The sequence below is a fragment of the Panulirus ornatus genome, chromosome 1 (assembly GCF_036320965.1).
Source record: "Panulirus ornatus isolate Po-2019 chromosome 1, ASM3632096v1, whole genome shotgun sequence".
NCBI lineage: Eukaryota > Metazoa > Arthropoda > Malacostraca > Decapoda > Palinuridae > Panulirus > Panulirus ornatus.
The window spans coordinates 24,559,334-24,578,225 of NC_092224.1; the positions used below are offsets into that span (position 1 = coordinate 24,559,334).

At 40.1% G+C, this 18,892-nt stretch overlaps 1 protein-coding gene across 1 annotated transcript in view; it reads right to left on the reverse strand.

Annotated features, from left to right (window-relative positions):
- Positions 1-5,962: 5,962 nt before the first annotated feature.
- The window catches only part of l(2)34Fd (lethal (2) 34Fd), a 115,372-nt gene continuing 102,442 nt past the window's right edge, over positions 5,963-18,892 (reverse strand). Inside the window, exon 15 of the mRNA XM_071690884.1 lies at positions 5,963-10,503. Within this exon, the coding sequence (XP_071546985.1) occupies positions 10,284-10,503 (220 nt within the window). The 3' untranslated portion in view covers positions 5,963-10,283. The remainder of the gene's footprint in view (positions 10,504-18,892) is intronic.

The following is an 18,892-nucleotide window of genomic DNA, read 5'->3' on the forward strand; positions in this document are numbered from 1 at the left end:
TATGTAATATTCTAGAATAAGTGACAATGCACTTAGAAAAGCATTTAGTTAGTTCCATTAACACCCCCTAAGGCTCTGTTCAAATTGTCTTTATATATATATATATATATATATATATATATATATATATATATATATATATATATATATATATATATATATATATATATATATATATATATATATATATATATATATATATATATATATATATATATATATATATAATATATATATATATATATATATATATATATATATATATATATATATATATATATAAACTGGTAATTCTAAAAGAAATCATGCTCGCCATATATTGCATTCTATTAATACCACACAACAGGTAACAAAGACAGCCCTACATTGGTACTAAAATTAATATGTGGGTCGCTGTCTAGAGTATCTCCGCATCCCTATTTACTCTGAATATTGACAGAATATATTCTGTAAAACTGATTTAGTGAAGTAGAAGGGATAAAAGTGTCAGTTGTAGCGCATAATTTAAGCATTGGATTCAATCAAAAAGTAGGGTTTCATATACGTAAGAAGAATGAGATTGATTAATGGAAAAGTAAACATAAATAACTTGAAATGTATCATTAGAACCTAGAGAAACCTTTCCTTGTGTCTGCTATGATGGTAAAATTATACCAATATTCGTCAGAGGCATTTGTTTGTCGACATTCAACACTTTTTGGTAGTGCATTATTATGAGCGTGACTGGTATATTTTTAACTAGGATCTGGATTATTATGATAAATCTTGAACTTTAGGGAAGTTAGGTGAGATTTTGACGTTCTTTGAATTACTGTCTACAATTGTATTATTTTTTAAGTGAATTAATGCCATAATGATTCTAATAAGTATTCATAGTTGAATGAGAGTACAAAAGAAAGCTAAAATGGTCATCTGTAGACATTGCTATTATTTCATCGAACCATATTAATCTCTTAAAATATAAATAACCATTTCTCAAAGCTAGTTCAGTTGTGGAGTTAACTTTTACTGAAAAAATTATCCAAATCATCATCCGCTGTCCAGATCACTTTAACCGAGTCTTAAGAATCCGAAGAAATGAGTTTCTTCCACTTTCAAAAGTTACTTATTTAGTGTCACTTTTTTCTCCAGAACTGGTACTAGCCTAAGATTAATCCTGGCTCTGGAAAGAAGTAGAGCTAACTCATGCAAAATCTTGTGCCATAAGTTTTAATCACATCTTGGTTGGGGCTTTAGTTAGGTCTAAGGATTATAGTTGAAGGTAAGGTTGAAGTAGATCATAGGTTATCCAAGGTAGGTCATAAGACTACTTAAGGACGTAACATAAGGCTAGGAACCTATTTTATGTAATAGAATAATGTAAGGATCTGACATGTGTAGTTAATGTATCATAACATTGGACCTAACCTATGACATCACCAAAGAATCTATCCTAGCTTTAAAATAGGGATAGATTTATCACAGTTTCGGTTCCGGAATATCCAATTTATACACATTATGTGAGCTGCTTGGGAGCTATCTTCGGTAAGTTTGGTATATGGAAGGAGAGATAATGGAGAGGGCATTACAGAGAAAAAAAGTCTTTGTGTTCATAATAGAATAATGAAGGGTAGATGTGTTAAGTATGGAAGTGAAGAAGGGATTAAGGAAGGGTATAGTCCTCCCGACTCTGAGGTATGCAGCCAAAACATGGATTGGATATAGCCACAGTAGCTAAGAATTTAGGCTGTGGAATTGAGCTATTAGAGATTGTGGTAAGACTACATGGAATGAGGAAAGAAATGAGGGGGCTGTAAGAGAGATTTGGTTTGGCAGGGAATCCTAAGAGCAGAGTGAATGAAACAAATACATTGGGGTAGTTTGAGAACGTGGAAAGAATAAAAGAGCTTATGAGGAGATTGTATGATAGTACGATTAAAGGGATTGAGATGAGAGGAAGTCCACAAGTGACATGGCAGAAGAGGGTGGAAGAGTACTGAAGGGACAGAAATGGTGGAAGAGTGTGTACTATAGTGAATGCGAGAGAAGCATGTGAAGACCTTCCTCCATCATGTTATATGGGTGACTGAGACACTATGATTCTTCCCTTGTGCTAACTGTAGTTGCATGTGACATACATTACCTCTGCATACCAAAAAATAAACTCTTCCTTATCTAAATGACAAGAAAAAGATAATATGTACAAGAGCAACAGGGATAGGGGAGGGAGAGGGGGGCTGGAAATCCTACCTTCCCATTTTTATTTTTCCAAAAGAAGGAAGAGAAGGGGGCCAAAAGAGGATATTCCCTCTAAGGCTCAGTCCTATGTTTCTTAGTGCTACCTTCCTAACACGGGAAATGGCGAATATGTATGAAAAGAGTCCCTACTGGGTAGCATGTTTCATCTGGATAGCTCACACTGATTATTTTCCAACGCTAATCTTGTGATATAAGAAACCTCTAAATACTGATTAAGTGCAACTTCCAATTCAATGAAAAGGGAAGTGACAACCTTTACAAGTGTAGCTACAATCCCATGCAATAAACCATTTAAGTAAGGGTACAGTCCTGAGGGAGTTCTGATGTTTTTCCCTCTAGTGATTTTCATTAACTCTAATTCTTCCACTTTTATGAGATATTCAAGTTTCTCTAAATCATATGGATTAAAAAGTTTCACTTACATTGCTTGAGGGCCAATATCCAACCTCATCAATTTAAGTCACTTTTACTTCCACTCTTTGTCCAAGGAAATAAAAGTACAGCTGAATGGTTTAGGTCAACACATTTCATTAAATGAAGTGAAAAAATCTTGTCTTTAATACTATTCTAACATGTTTATAATCTTACAATGCCCTCATCATCATTATTTTCCAGCTGAGTCATATCTATGTGATACAAGAGGTGGAAAAGTAGAATGAAAAACTGTGAAAACACAATATGCTTGAGGATCAGGTGTGAGCATAAGACATGCACAGTGCGGTGGAAAGTAGAATAAGAAAGTGTGTGAAACTAATGTAAAGACTGAGGGTTAGGCAGAAGAACAGACTAAAGGTATAACAAAGTTAAAAGTAGATGTCAAGATCAAGTGTAAGAGTAATTGAAAGGTAGAATAAAAGAGGGTGTGAAGCTAATGTAAAGACTGAGGGTTAGGTAGGACAGACTAAGGGTAAAACAAAGTTAAAAGATGTCAAGAGCAAGTGTATGGGGAATTGAAAGGTAGAATAAGAGAGGGTGTGAAACTAATGTAAAGATCTAAAGTTAAGCAGAGGGACAGATTAAGTGTATAAGAAAGTTAAAGACAGATGTAAAGACCAAGTGAAAGGGGAAAGGGATGAGATATATGTAAAAGAGACAGATGCAAGTATGGATAAATGTCTAGGTACATGATTAACAGAATACTGGAAAACTAAATATAATACACATGACCAACACAACCTTTCTGATGTAATACAGATGTACATGTTATTTTCAAAAATAATATTATAAATAAAAACATTCTTAATCCATCTATCTACCTATCGATCTATATCTATGATGCCCATTCCCTCACAGATCTTCCTTAAAGGGGTGGCCATGGCATAAGAGTCTCCATAACTGGTGAATTCCATTGCCACTTCTTACCCTTTAGTGCTTCACATTCTCAATCAATTTCATATCTTTTCCATTTCTTTCTCTTTATTTCATAAATTTTTACTGTTTCCTGCATTAGCACAGTAGGTAGGTAGTAGCTGGTAGACAGCTAATGATAAGGGAGGCATATTGATAGTACTACCTGCCTGGGTGTATGAAGGGTTAGTGATGGCTGTGTAATGAGCCAGTACTTTAGTAGTTGTGAAACTGCACTCCTTTGACTGAGTTAGCTGTCTTTTCCTTCCTCACCCACACACATGTGTACTACTAGCATTCTGTCCACAAGCATTCACTTTCTCCTTGTCACACATAACACTTGATAACACTAACTCACACAGCTCATTCTTTGTAACTAGATTTTCCTGAAATAAGCACTATGCACTTACCCTACCTCTTGGCAAAACAGTAGGAGGAATGGATAGAAGCAATAGGTAGGAACATTGGGAAGAAGTAGTAGGCAGGAACATTAAGCAGGAGCATTAGGTAGAAGTAGTCACATGGACCATTAGGTACAAGCCTCTGCAAACAATGCACCAGAGTTGCCCTCTGCCAATGGCCTGTTAAGAGTGAGGCACTAAGGACTAATTAGTAGCACTGTAGTTCACTAGTTATGGAGACTCTACTGCCATGGCCACCCCACTAAGGGAGTCCCCGGTGGGAACAGACATCAAAGATAAAGATATATAGATAGATGGCAAGGTAACTCCAGGGACAGATGAAGAAAAGGCCTCATTCACTCACATCCATTCTCTCGCTCTGTTGTGTAATGCGCTAAAACCACAGCCTCCTTATTACATACAAGACCTTGCAGACCTTTGTGGTTTCCACGGATGATTCATATGCCCTGGTTCAGTCCACTGACAGCAAGGTGCCTCCCAGTGTACCACATCAGTAACCATTCACTCCATCCTGTGCACAGCTTTCACCCTCCTGTGTGTGTTCAGGCCTGAGCACTTTAAATCTTTTCCAATTCATCCTTCCATCTCTGATTAGGTATCCTCTTGCTCCTTCCCTCCACTTTTAACACACACATCCTTTGTCCATCTCTCCTCACTTGTTTTCGACATATATCCAAACTATTTCAGGACACCCTCTTTTTATCACCACATCTCTCTCTTACCCTATCATTACTTCCTCAGTCTACCCACCTCACACCACATACTGTCCTCAAACATTTCATTTCCAACACATGCACCCTCTTCCATTCATTCTTTATAGCCCATGCCTTATGTCCATTTAACATTGTAGGGGCAATATACCTGCAAACATTCCCTGCCAAATAGCAACTTGTCTTTCCACAAGTCTTCAATACCCCCAGAACCTTCACCCCCTCACCCACCCTCAACACACTTTTGCTTTCATACTTCCATTCACTGTCCACTCCCAAGTTTTTAAAAACCTACTTCCTCAAAGTTTTCTCCATTCAAACTCACACTCCAACTAACCTGTCTCCCTACACTGCTAAACCTAATAACTTTGTTATATTTCACATTTACTCTCAACATCCTCCTTTCACACAATCTCCCAAGTGCAAACAACAACTTGTGCAGTTTCTTATTCATATCTGCCACCAGTGCCACATCATCAGCAAACAACTGAGTCACTTCCCAAATTCCTTCACCCTTGACAAACTGCATACATGCCCCTCCCTCCAAGACCCTCACATTTACCTCCCTTACCACCCCATCCACAAACAAATTAAACAGCGATGATGACATCACACAAACCAGCCACACACCAACCTTCACCTGGAAACACTCATCCTCCTCTCTATCTTTTCACACACATGCCTTACTTTCTTGATAAAAACTGACTGCTAATACCATTCCTTTAATAAATTTATGGAACATTTCTAGTAACAATTATTATACATAAAAAGTTTCCAAGTCAACATTGGAACTGTATTTTCAGGTTCCTGTCACAGCCATATGAGATAATGACAGAAATGAAAAATACTGTGTCAGTGAAAAAGTATTAAATTATACACGTATATAATACAGACAGACTCTGTCCAAATGTGGGTGCTCTCAATGAAAATACTTTAAATAATTTACTCTTTTAACATCTGTTCCCTCCCTACATTTGTAAAAAAGTATCTAAAAAAACAAGAGTCCTTGGTTCTGAATTTTCCCTTAAGCTTAGTGGTTGTTCTACAAAATTTTCTTCTCTATTTGTGGTGTTCCTTCTGCTGCTGTCTTATATGCTCAAATTTAGGTGCCTTCTCAATGACATAATTCATCTCAAGGCTGCCAAGGTCATTCTGAATTACATTTATTAAGCTATTAGAGTGTTATGGGCATACTAGTTAAAACAATTCAGTAACAAACCTCCAGGTGATGAATAAAACATAACAGACAATAAATATGTCTTTAAGATGAACCTGTACATACTATTACCACTGAATTTCTAACAATGATCCATGCAAAATTAATAGATAATAATTCTCTTATATACCAAATTCCCTATCCCAAGGTACTGCCGAGAACTAATGAACAACAACCAGATTTTCACACTTCCACTCTACTTTTCACGAAAGTAAACTGTACTGACACCAGTGCCCTCAATCCACATCAAAATCACACTGATTGCTTCATGTTTTATCTAACCACCTCATAAACCAGGAGTGGCCAACCGGCATTGCTTAAAAGGCAAATATGTGGCAAATGAATCATCCCTGTGTCATAGGTGACTAAAGGAGACGGGAGCAAGTGGGCAGAAACCCCCTTTCCCGTATTTCAATTTCTAAAAGACAGAACAGAAGAAAGCTCAGGATGGGAGATATAAGTAATATGTTTGAGGAAAGAAATGATTTGGAAATGTCTCAGGAGTAGAGTCAGGGGTTAGTGAGAGGATAAGAGCTAAGAATGGATTAGCACTACTCCTGAAGCACGAGCTGTGGGAGAGTGTGAAAAAGTGTAAGGAAGTAAGTTCAAGAATGATGTAAGGTAAAAATGAAAATGGAGGGCAAGATACAGGTCAAAGATCATGAGAGGCAAGTGTTTTGGGAGCAGCTGAAAGACTGTATCAGTAGTTTTGATGTAAGAAACCAAGTGATGGGTGATTTGAATACAAAGATGAATAAAGTGGAAGGTGAGTATGTAAATGGGGGTATGAGATATTCAGTATATGAAAGGATATGGTTAACAGCTATTGGAGCTATATGCTGAAAAGGGACTGGTGATTGGGAATACCGGGTTTAAGAAGGGGGACATATACAAGTAGAAGAAATAGTCAAAGGGCATTACTGGGTCGCATATCAATTGCTAGCGGTGTAAAAGAGATACTTTTGGATGTAAATGTGCGGAGAAAGGCAGCTGGTGGAATGTAAAGGCGAGGGTGAAGATTTGTGGAAGTTTTCGAAATAAAAGAAACAACGTCAGTGACATTAGAGTGGTGAGAGTATGTGAGCTTGGAAAAGAGACTTTTAATATCTATTTATTTTACTTTGCCGCTGTCTCCCATGTTAGCGAGGTAGCGCAAGGAAGCAGACAAAAGAATGGCCCAACCCACCCACATACACATGTATATACATACACATCCACACATGCACATATACATACCTATACATCTCAACGTATACATATATACGTATACACAGACAGACATATACATATATATACACATGTACATAATTCATACTGTCTGCCTTTATTCATTCCCATCGCCACCCCGCCACATATGAAATAACAACCCCCTCCCCCCGCATGTGCACGAGGTAACGCTAGGAAAAGACAACAAAGGCCACATTTGTTCACACTCAGTCTCTAGCTGTCATGTATAATGCACCGAAACCACAGCTCCCTTTCCACATCCAGGCCCCACAGAACTTTCCATGGTTTAACCCAGAAGCTTCACATGCCCTGGTTCAATCCATTGACAGCACGTCGACCCCTGTATACCACATCGTTCCAATTCACTCTATTCCTTACACGCCATTCACCCTCCTGCATGTTCAGGCCCCGATCACTCAAAATCTTTTTCACTCCATCTTTCCACCTCCAATTTGGTCTCCCACTTCTCCTCGTTCCCTCCACCTCTGACACATATATCCTCTTGGTCAATCTTTCCTCACTCATTCTCTCCATGTGACCAAACCATTTCAAAACACCCTCTTCTGCTCTCTCAACCACACTCTTTTTATTACCACGCATCTCTCTTACCCTATTATTACTTACTTGATCAAACCACCTCACACCACATATTGTCCTCAAACATCTCATTTCCAGCACATCCACCCTCCTCTGCACAACTCTATCTATAGCCCACACCTCGCAACCATACAACATTGTTGAAACCACTATTCCTTCAAACATACCCATTTTTGCTTTCCGAGATAATGTTCTCAACTTCCACATTCTTCAATGCTCCCAGAACTTTTGCCCCCTCCCCCACCCTATGATTCACTTCCGCTTCCATGATTCCATCCTCTGCCAAATCCACTCCTAGAATTGTATAAAGAAATACTGGGAGAGACTGAGTGTGGAATAGCAAAAGGTGAGAGTAAATGAAGCAAAGGGAGTGGGTGAAAAATGGGAGGTATTTACGGAGGTAGTGATGGCATGTGCAGATGTAAGTGGTATGCATAAGGTGGGAGGTGCACAGATAAGAAAAGGTAGTAAGTAGAGTTGCTCAGGAAAGAAAAAAGAGAGGCATTTGGACATGACTCAGGGAAGGAGTGCAAGTGACTGGAAGATGTATAAGAGAAAGCACTAGGTCAAAAGGAAGGTGCAGGGGTTGAAAAAGTGGGGAAAGAACTGTTGGGATGAGCAAATATCAGTAAACTTTAGGGAGAATAAGATGTTTTGGAAAGAGGTTAATAATGTGTGAAAAACAAGAGATCAAATAGGAACATTAGTGAAGGAGGCAAAAGGAGAAGTGGTGACAAAAAGTGATGAAGTGAGGAGGAGGTGCTTGGGTCTGGGTGGTATGCCGAGTATATGAGTTATGAAGAGTGATTTGAAGAAGAGAGAAGAGGTAGTGAAAGCCTTACATAAAACGAAATGTGATAAGGCAGCTGTACTGGATGGTATTGCAGATGAATTTCTTAAGAAAGGGGGGGTGACTACATTGGTGATTGGTCGGTAAGGATTTTTCAATGTACATACAGATCATAATGAGGTGCCTGAGGACTCGCAAAATGCATGCACAAAGCCACTGTGTTAAGGCAAGGGAGATAAAGGTGAGTGTTCAAACTACAAGGGGTTAACTTTGTTGAGTGTACCTAGTATGATGAATGGGAGAGTACTGACTGAGAGGGTAAAGGCATATACAGAGCATCAGACTGTGGAAGAGCAGTGTGGTTTCAGAAGTAGTAGAGGATGTGTGGATCAGGTGTTTGCTTTAAAGATTATGTGGGAGAAATATTTAGGGAAAGAGATGGATTTGTATGTGGCATTTATGGATATGAAGAAAGCATATGATACAGTAATACAGATGCCTTGTGGAAGGTCTTAAGAATATATGGTGTGGAATGAAAGCTAGTACAAGCAGTGAGAAGTTTTTGTCAAGTGTAAGGCATGTGCGCAAGTAGAAAGAAAGGAGAGTGAATAGTTCCAAGAGAAGGTTGGTCTATGGCAGCGTTGTGTGATGTCACCATGGTTGTTTAATTGGTTTATGGATGCTGTGTTGAGGGTGGTAAATACAGGAGTCTTGGGAGACAGCGAGCGTGCAGTCTATGAGGGATGAGATGGACCAGAAAGTGAGTCAGTTTTGTTTGATACAGCACTGGTGGCAGATTTGAGTGAGAAACTGCAGAAGTTCAGTGATTTAGTCTGGAAGTGTGTGAAAGAAGGAAATTTAAAGTAAATTTAAGTAAAAACAAGGTTATTAGGATTAGCAGTATTGAGGGACACATTAGCTGGAGTGTAAGTTTGAATGGAGAAAACTTCAAGGAAGTGAAGAGTTTTAGATACCTGGAAGTGGCCATGGCAGCAAACGAAAACGTGGAGGTGAATAATAGGGTGGGTGAGGGGGATAAAGGTTCTGGAAGCAATGAAGAAAGTGGAAATAGAGAATGTTACCTAGGAGGCCAAAAATAGGAATGTTTGAAGGTATAGAAGTCCCAACAATATTATATATGTGTGAGGCATGGCTATTGATAAGGTATTGATAAGTGCACAAGAGGAAGGATGCGTTGGAAATCAAACACCTGATGATAATATGTACGGTGCGATGGTTTGATCAAGTAAATAATTAAAGGGGATGAGAGATGTGTGGTAATAGAAAGAGTTTGGTTGAGAGAGCAGAAGAGGGTGAGCTAAAATGGTTTGGAAATATGGAGACTATGAGAGAGGAAAGGTTGACAAAGGAGACGTAGGTGTCAGAAGTGGAAGGAACAAGGGGAACTGGGAGACCAAATTGAAAAAGATTTTGTGTGACTGGGGCCTAAATATTCAGGAGGGTGAAAGGTATGAAAGGGATAGAGTGAACTGGAACAGTGTGGTATACTGGGGTTGACATGCTATCAATGGACTGAATGAGGGCATGTGAAGTGTGGGGTAAAACATGGAAAGGTCTGTGGGGCTTGGTTGTGGATAGGAAGCTGTGGTTTCAGTGCATTACACATGACAGCTAGAGAATGGATGTGTGTTCTTGGCGCTAACTTGCTAATGCAGGAAATTGCACTCAAGTATGACAAAAAAATATGCTCCCTCATCATATTTGTAAAAAAGTATCTAAAATAGAGAGTCCTTGGCTCTAAATTTTCCCCTAAGTTCAGTGGCTGTTCTAAGAAATTTTCTTCTCTCTTTATGGTGTTCCTTCTGTTGCTGTCTTATACGGTCATATTGGGGCTCCTTCTTGACAACATAATTCATCTCAAGGCTGCCAAATGTATGGTGCTTGATGTTTTCAGGGTTGTCATCTTCCATTTCTAGGCGATCGGCCAAGGTCATTCTGAATAAAATTTCGAAAGCTAGTAGATTGTTATGGACATTAGAGTTAAAACACTTATGTGACAGTTACAAAACTCCAAGTGATGAACCAAGTATAAAGGACATGATGAATCTACTTGTAACCGCTATTAACACTTTTAATTCCTAAAAATATTCCGCCCAAAATCAACAGATAATCATTCCTTTGAATATTTGATTCCTAGTCCCAATAATTGCAATGGAATATGTAAACACCACTACTACTTTTATGAAGTAGAGGGCTCCAACTCCTTACTCTGCAAAATTGTGTGAACATATATGATATTTTCATATAACAGACAGAATATGTTTTACTTATTTTGTGGGGGCCATATAGAACATATTACCCATCAATGGCACCAGAGTTATTAATTAACATGAGAGCATCTTTCTGTACACTTCTCATTGTGACAGCCATGCTTATTGCAAAAAACAGACAAAGATTGGCCCATCCACTCATTTACACACACATATATATTTTTTTTTTTTTTTTTTTTTTATACTTTGTCGCTGTCTCCCGCGTTTGCGAGGTAGCGCAAGGAAACAGACGAAAGAAATGGCCCAACCCCCCCCCCCCATACACATGTACATACACACGTCCAGACACGCAAATATACATACCTACACAGCTTTCCATGGTTTACCCCAGACGCTTCACATGCCTTGCTTCAATCCACTGACAGCACGTCAACCCCTGTATACCACATGACTCCAATTCACTCTATTTCTTGCCCTCCTTTCACCCTCCTGCATGTTCAGGCCCCGATCACACAAAATCTTTTTCACTCCATCTTTCCACCTCCAATTTGGTCTCCCTCTTCTCCTCGTTCCCTCCACCTCCGACACATATATCCTCTTGGTCAATCTTTCCTCACTCATTCTCTCCATGTGCCCAAACCATTTCAAAACACCCTTTCTGCTCTCTCAACCACGCTCTTTTTATTTCCACACATCTCTCTTACCCTTACGTTACTTACTCGATCAAACCACCTCACACCACACATTGTCCTCAAACATCTCATTTCCAGCACATCAATCCTCCTGCGCACAACTCTATCCATAGCCCATGCCTCGCAACCATACAACATTGTTGGAACCACTATTCCTTCAAACATACCCATTTTTGCTTTCCGAGATAATGTTCTCGACTTCCACACATTCTTCAAGGCTCCCAGGATTTTCGCCCCCTCCCCCACGATATGATCAACTTCTGCTTCCATGGTTCCATCCGCTGCCAGATCCACTCCCAGATATCTAAAACACTTTACTTCCTCCAGTTTTTCTCCATTCAAACTTACCTCCCAATTGACTTGACCCTCAATCCTACTGTACCTAATAACCTTGCTCTTATTCACATTTACTCTTAACTTTCTTCTTTCACACACTTTATCAAACTCAGTCACCAGCTTCTGCAGTTTCTCACATGAATCAGCCACCAGCGCTGTATCATCAGCGAACAACAACTGACTCACTTCCCAAGCTCTCTCATCCCCAACAGACTTCATACTTGCCCCTCTTTCCAAAACTCTTGCATTTACCTCCCTAACAACCCCATCCATAAACAAATTAAACAACCATGGAGACATCACACACCCCTGCCGCAAACCTACATTCACTGAGAACCAATCACTTTCCTCTCTTCCTACACGTACACATGCCATACATCCTCGATAAAAACTTTTCACAGCTTCTAACAACTTGCCTCCCACACCATATATTCTTAATACCTTCCACAGAGCATCTCTATCAACTCTATCATATGCCTTCTCCAGATCCATAAATGCTACATACAAATCCATACAATATCTTTCTTTTTTTCTTCTTTTAAACTATTCGCCATTTCCCGCGTTAGCGAGGTAGCTTTAAGAAAAGAGGACTATATATATATATATGGATGTGTGGATCAGGTGTTTGCTTTGAAGAATGTATGTGAGAAATACTTAGAAAAGCAAATGGATTTGTATGTAGCATTTATGGATCTGGAGAAGGCATATGATAGAGTTGATAGAGATGCTCTGTGGAAGGTATTAAGAATATATGGTGTGGGAGGAAAGTTGTTAGAAGCAGTGAAAAGTTTTTATCGAGGATGTAAGGCATGTGTACGTGTAGGAAGAGAGGAAAGTGATTGGTTCTCAGTGAATGTAGGTTTGCGGCAGGGGTGTGTGATGTCTCCATGGTTGTTTAATTTGTTTATGGATGGGGTTGTTAGGGAGGTAAATGCAAGAGTCCTGGAAAGAGGGGCAAGTATGAAGTCTGTTGGGGATGAGAGAGCTTGGGAAGTGAGTCAGTTGTTGTTCGCTGATGATACAGCGCTGGTGGCTGATTCATGTGAGAAAACTGCAGAAGCTGGTGACTGAGTTTGGTAAAGTGTGTGGAAGAAGAAGTTAAGAGTAAATGTGAATAAGAGCAAGGTTATTAGGTACAGTAGGGTTGAGGGTCAAGTCAATTGGGAGGTGAGTTTGAATGGAGAAAAACTGGAGGAAGTGAAGTGTTTTAGATATCTGGGAGTGGATCTGGCAGCGGATGGAACCATGGAAGCGGAAGTGGATCATAGGGTGGGGGAGGGGGCGAAATTCTGGGGGCCCTGAAGAATGTGTGGAAGTCGAGAACATTATCTCGGAAAGCAAAAATGGGTATGTTTGAAGGAATAGTGGTTCCAACAATGTTGTATGGTTGCGAGGCGTGGGCTATGGATAGAGTTGTGCGCAGGAGGATGGATGTGCTGGAAATGAGATGTTTGAGGACAATGTGTGGTGTGAGGTGGTTTGATCGAGTGAGTAACGTAAGGGTAAGAGAGATGTGTGGAAATAAAAAGAGCGTGGTTGAGAGAGCAGAAGAGGGTGTTTTGAAGTGGTTTGGGCACATGGAGAGAATGAGTGAGGAAAGATTGACCAAGAGAATATATGTGTCGGAGGTGGAGGGAACGAGGAGAAGAGGGAGACCAAATTGAAAAAGATTTTGTGTGACTGGGGCCTAAATATTCAGGAGGGTGAAAGGAGGGCAAGGAATAGAGTGAATTGGAGCGATGTGGTATACAGGGTTGACGTGCTGTCAGTGGATTGAATCAAGGCATGTGAAGCGTCTGGGGTAAACCATGGAAAGCTGTGTAGGTATGTATATTTGCGTGTGTGGACGTATGTATATACATGTGTATGGGGGGGGTTGGGCCATTTCTTTCGTCTGTTTCCTTGCGCTACCTCGCAAACGCGGGAGACAGCGACAAAGAATAAAAAAAAAAAAAAATATATATATATATTCTTAATACCTTCCACAGAGCATCTCTATCAACTCTATCATAGGCCCATGCCTCGCAACCATACACATTGTTGGAACCACTATTCCTTCAAACATACCCATTTTTGCTTTCCGAGATAATGTTCTCGACTTCCACACATTCTTCAAGGCTCCAGGATTTTCGCCCCCTCCCCCACGATATGATCAACTTCTGCTTCCATGTTCCATCCGCTGCCAGATCCACTCCAAGATATCTAAAACACTTTACTTCTCCAGTTTTTCTCCATTCAAACTTACCTCCCAATTGACTTGACCCTCAATCCTACTGTACCTAATAACCTTGCTCTTATTCACATTTACTCTTAACTTCTTCTTTCACACACTTTATCAAACTCAGTCACCAGCTTCTGCAGTTTCTCACATGAATCAGCCACCAGCGCTGTATCATCAGCGAACAACAACTGACTCACTTCCCAAGCTCTCTCATCCCCAACAGACTTCATACTTGCCCCTCTTTCCAAAACTCTTGCATTTACCTCCCTAACAACCCCATCCATAAACAAATTAAACAACCATGGAGACATCACACACCCCTGCCGCAAACCTACATTCACTGAGAACCAATCACTTTCCTCTCTTCCTACACGTACACATGCCATACATCCTCGATAAAAACTTTTCACAGCTTCTAACAACTTGCCTCCCACACCATATATTCTTAATACCTTCCACAGAGCATCTCTATCAACTCTATCATATGCCTTCTCCAGATCCATAAATGCTACATACAAATCCATACAATATCTTTCTTTTTTTCTTCTTTTAAACTATTCGCCATTTCCCGCGTTAGCGAGGTAGCTTTAAGAAAAGAGGACTGGGCCTTTGAGGGAATACCCTCACCTGACCCAATTCTCTGTTCCTTCTTTTGGAAAAAAAAAAAAAAAACAGACGAAAGAAATGGCCCAACCCCCCCCCATACACATGTATATACATACGTCCACACACGCAAATATACATACCTACACAGCTTTCCATGGTTTACCCCAGTCGCTTCACATGCCTTGATTCAATCCACTGACAGCACGTCAACCCCGGTATACCACATCGCTCCAATTCACTCTATTCCTTGCCCTCCTTTCACCCTCCTGCATGTTCAGGCCCCGATCACACAAAATCTTTTTCACTCCATCTTTCCACCTCCAATTTGGTCTCCCTCTTCTCCTCGTTCCCTCCACCTCCGACACATATATCCTCTTGGTCAATCTTTCCTCACTCATTCTCTCCATGTGCCCAAATCACTTCAAAACACCCTCTTCTGCTCTCTCAACCACGCTCTTTTTATTTCCACACATCTCTCTTACCCTTACGTTACTCACTCGATCAAACCACCTCACACCACACATTGTCCTCAAACATCTCATTTCCAGCACATCCATCCTCCTGCGCACAACTCTATCCATAGCCCACGCCTCGCAACCATACAACATTGTTGGAACCACTATTCCTTCAAACATACCCATTTTTGCTTTCCGAGATAATGTTCTCGACTTCCACACATTCTTCAAGGCCCCTAGAATTTTCGCCCCCTCCCCACCCTATGATCCACTTCCGCTTCCATGGTTCCATCCGCTGCCAGATCCACTCCAAGATATCTAAAACACTTCACTTCCTCCAGTTTTTCTCCATTCAAACTCACCTCCCAATTGACTTGACCCTCAACCCTACTGTACCTAATAACCTTGCTCTTTTTCACATTTACTCTTAACTTTCTTCTTCCACACACTTTACCAAACTCAGTCACCAGCTTCTGCAGTTTCTCACATGAATCAGCCACCAGCGCTGTATCATCAGCGAACAACTGACTCACTTCCCAAGCTCTCTCATCCCCAACAGACTTCATACTTGCCCCTCTTTCCAAAACTCTTGCATTTACCTCCCTAACAACCCCATCCATAAACAAATTAAACAACCATGGAGACATCACACACCCCTGCCGCAAACCTACATTCACTGAGAACCAATCACTTTCCTCTTTTCCTACACATACACATGCCTTACATCCTCGATAAAAACTTTTCACTGCTTCTAACAACTTTCCTCCCACACCATATATTCTTAATACCTTCCACAGAGCATCTCTATCAACTCTATCATATGCCTTCTCCAGATCCATAAATGCTACATACAAATCCATTTGCTTTTCTAAGTATTTCTCACATACATTCTTCAAAGCAAACACCTGATCCACACATCCTCTACCACTTCTGAAACCACACTGCTCTTCCCCGATCTGATGCTCTGTACATGCCTTCACCCTCTCAATCAATACCCTCCCATATAATTTACCAGGAATACTCAACAAACTTATACCTCTGTAATTTGAGCACTCACTCTTATCCCCTTTGCCTTTGTACAGTGGCACTATGCAAGCATTCCGCCAATCCTCAGGCACCTCACCATGAGTCATACATACATTAAATAACCTTACCAACCAGTCCACAATACAGTCACCCCCTTTTTTAATAAATTCCACTGCAATACCATCCAAACCTGCTGCCTTGCTGGCTTTCATCTTCCGCAAAGCTTTCACTACCTCTTCTCTGTTTACCAAATAATTTTCCCTAACCCTCTCACTTTGCACACCACCTCGACCAAAACACCCTATATCTGCCACTCTATCATCAAACACATTCAACAAACCTTCAAAATACTCACTCCATCTCCTTCTCAGTTCATCACTACCATTTATTACATACCCACTTGCCCCTTCACTGATGTTCCCATTTGTTCTCTAGTGTTACACACGTTATTCATCTCTTTCCAAAACATCTTTTTATTCTTCCTAAAATTTAATGATACACTCTCACCCAACTTTCATTTTGCCTTTCTTCTTTCACACACTTTATCAAACTCAGTCACCAGCTTCTGCAGTTTCTCACATGAATCAGCCACCAGCGCTGTATCATCAGCGAACAACAACTGACTCACTTCCAAGCTCTCTCATCCCCAACAGACTTCATACTTGCCCCTCTTTCCAAAACTCTTGCATTTGCCTTCTCAGATCCATAAATGCAACATACAAATCCATACAATATCTTTCTTTTTTTCTTCTTTTAAACTATTCGCCATTTCCCGCATTAGCGAGGTAGCGTTAAGAACAGAGGACTATATATATATATATGGATGTGTGGATCAGGTGTTTGCTTTGAAGAATGTATGTGAGAAATACTTAGAAAAGCAAATGGATTTGTATGTAGCATTTATGGATCTGGAGAAGGCATATGATAGAGTTGATAGAGATGCTCTGTGGAAGGTATTAAGAATATATGGTGTGGGAGGAAAGTTGTTAGAAGCAGTGAAAAGTTTTTATCGAGGATGTAAGGCATGTGTACGTGTAGGAAGAGAGGAAAGTGATTGGTTCTCAGTGAATGTAGGTTTGCGGCAGGGGTGTGTGATGTCTCCATGGTTGTTTAATTTGTTTATGGATGGGGTTGTTAGGGAGGTAAATGCAAGAGTCCTGGAAAGAGGGGCAAGTATGAAGTCTGTTGGGGATGAGAGAGCTTGGGGAAAAGTGAGTAGTTGTTGTTCGCTGATGAAACAGCGCTGGGGCTGATTCATGTGAAAAAACTGCAGAAGCTGGTGATTTGATTTTGGGTAAAGTGTGTGGAAGAAAAAATTTTAAGAGTAAATGTGAATAAGAGAAAGGGTTTTTAAGGTACAGTGGGGGTTGAGGGTCAAGTCAATTGGGAGGTGATTTTTGAAGGGGAAAAAACTGGAGGAAGTGAAGTGTTTTAGAAAACGGGGGGAGTGGATCGGGCAGCGGGGGAAAACCATGGAAGCGGAAGGGGATAAATAGGGTGGGGGGGGGGGCAAAAATTTTTGGGGGCCCCTTGAAAAATGTTTGGAAGTCGAGAACTTTAACTGGGAAAAAGAAAAAAGGGGGAAATGTTTAAAAGGAATAGGGGTTTCCAAAAAAATGTTGAAAGGTTGCGAGGCGTGGGCTATGGATAGATTTTTGTCCCAAAGGAGGAGGGATTTTCTGGAAATGAGATGTTTGAGGACAATTTTGTGGGTGAGGTGGTTTGATCGAGTGAGTAACGTAAGGGTAAGAGAAAAAGTTGGAAAAAAAAGAGCGGGGTTTTGGGGAGAGCAGAAGAGGGTGTTTTAAGTGGTTTGGGCACATGGAGAGAATGAGTGAGGAAAAAATTGCCCAAAAGAGAATATATGTTGGGAGGTGGAGGGAAGAGGAGAAGAGGGAAAACCAAAATTTGGGAAAGGTGGAAAGATGGATTTAAAAAAAAAAAAAAATTTTATTTATATTAAATAATAAATAAAAAATAAAAATAATTTATTAAAATAATTTTTTTTCTTTCATTAATTAATTTTCCCGGAAAGGGAAAGGTGGGGGTTAAAACCAAGGAAATTTATATTATATTTTTATTATTATTAATATAAATTTTTTAATTAATTTTTTTCTTTATTCCAAAAACCTCCAAAACCAGACAACAAAAATAAAAAAACAAAAAAAAAAAAAAACAATAATATTCAATTTTTATATTTTATATACACACAGGAAAAACCTCGCTACCCCCTGCTTTAGTGAGGGTTTGTGGGCCCGGAAAAACAGACAAAAAAAGGGCCCATTCATTCACAGTCAGTCTTAGCTGTCATGTGTAATGCACCAAAAACCCCACTCCCTTTCCACATCCAGGCCCCAAAGAACCCCTTTTCCCTGGTTTCCCCCGCCCTTTTTACATGCCCTAGTTTTGTCCCCTTGACAAACACATCAACCCCAGTTTTACCACCAATTCACTCTATTTTTGCCCCCCCTTTACCCCCCTGATGTTCACCCCCGAACACCCCAAAATCTTTTTCACTCCCTTCTTTAACTTCCAATTTGGTTTCCCTGCTTCTCCTTGTTCCCTTCACCTCTGACACATATATCCTCTTTGTCAATCTTTCCTCACTCATTCTCTCCAAATGTCCAAACCATTTCAACACACCCTCTTCTGCTCTCTTAAGCACACTCTCTGTATTTCCACACATCTCTCTCTTACTCTTTCATTACTTACTCGATCAAACACCTCACATCACATGATGTCCTCAAACATTTCATTTCCAACACATACACCATCCTC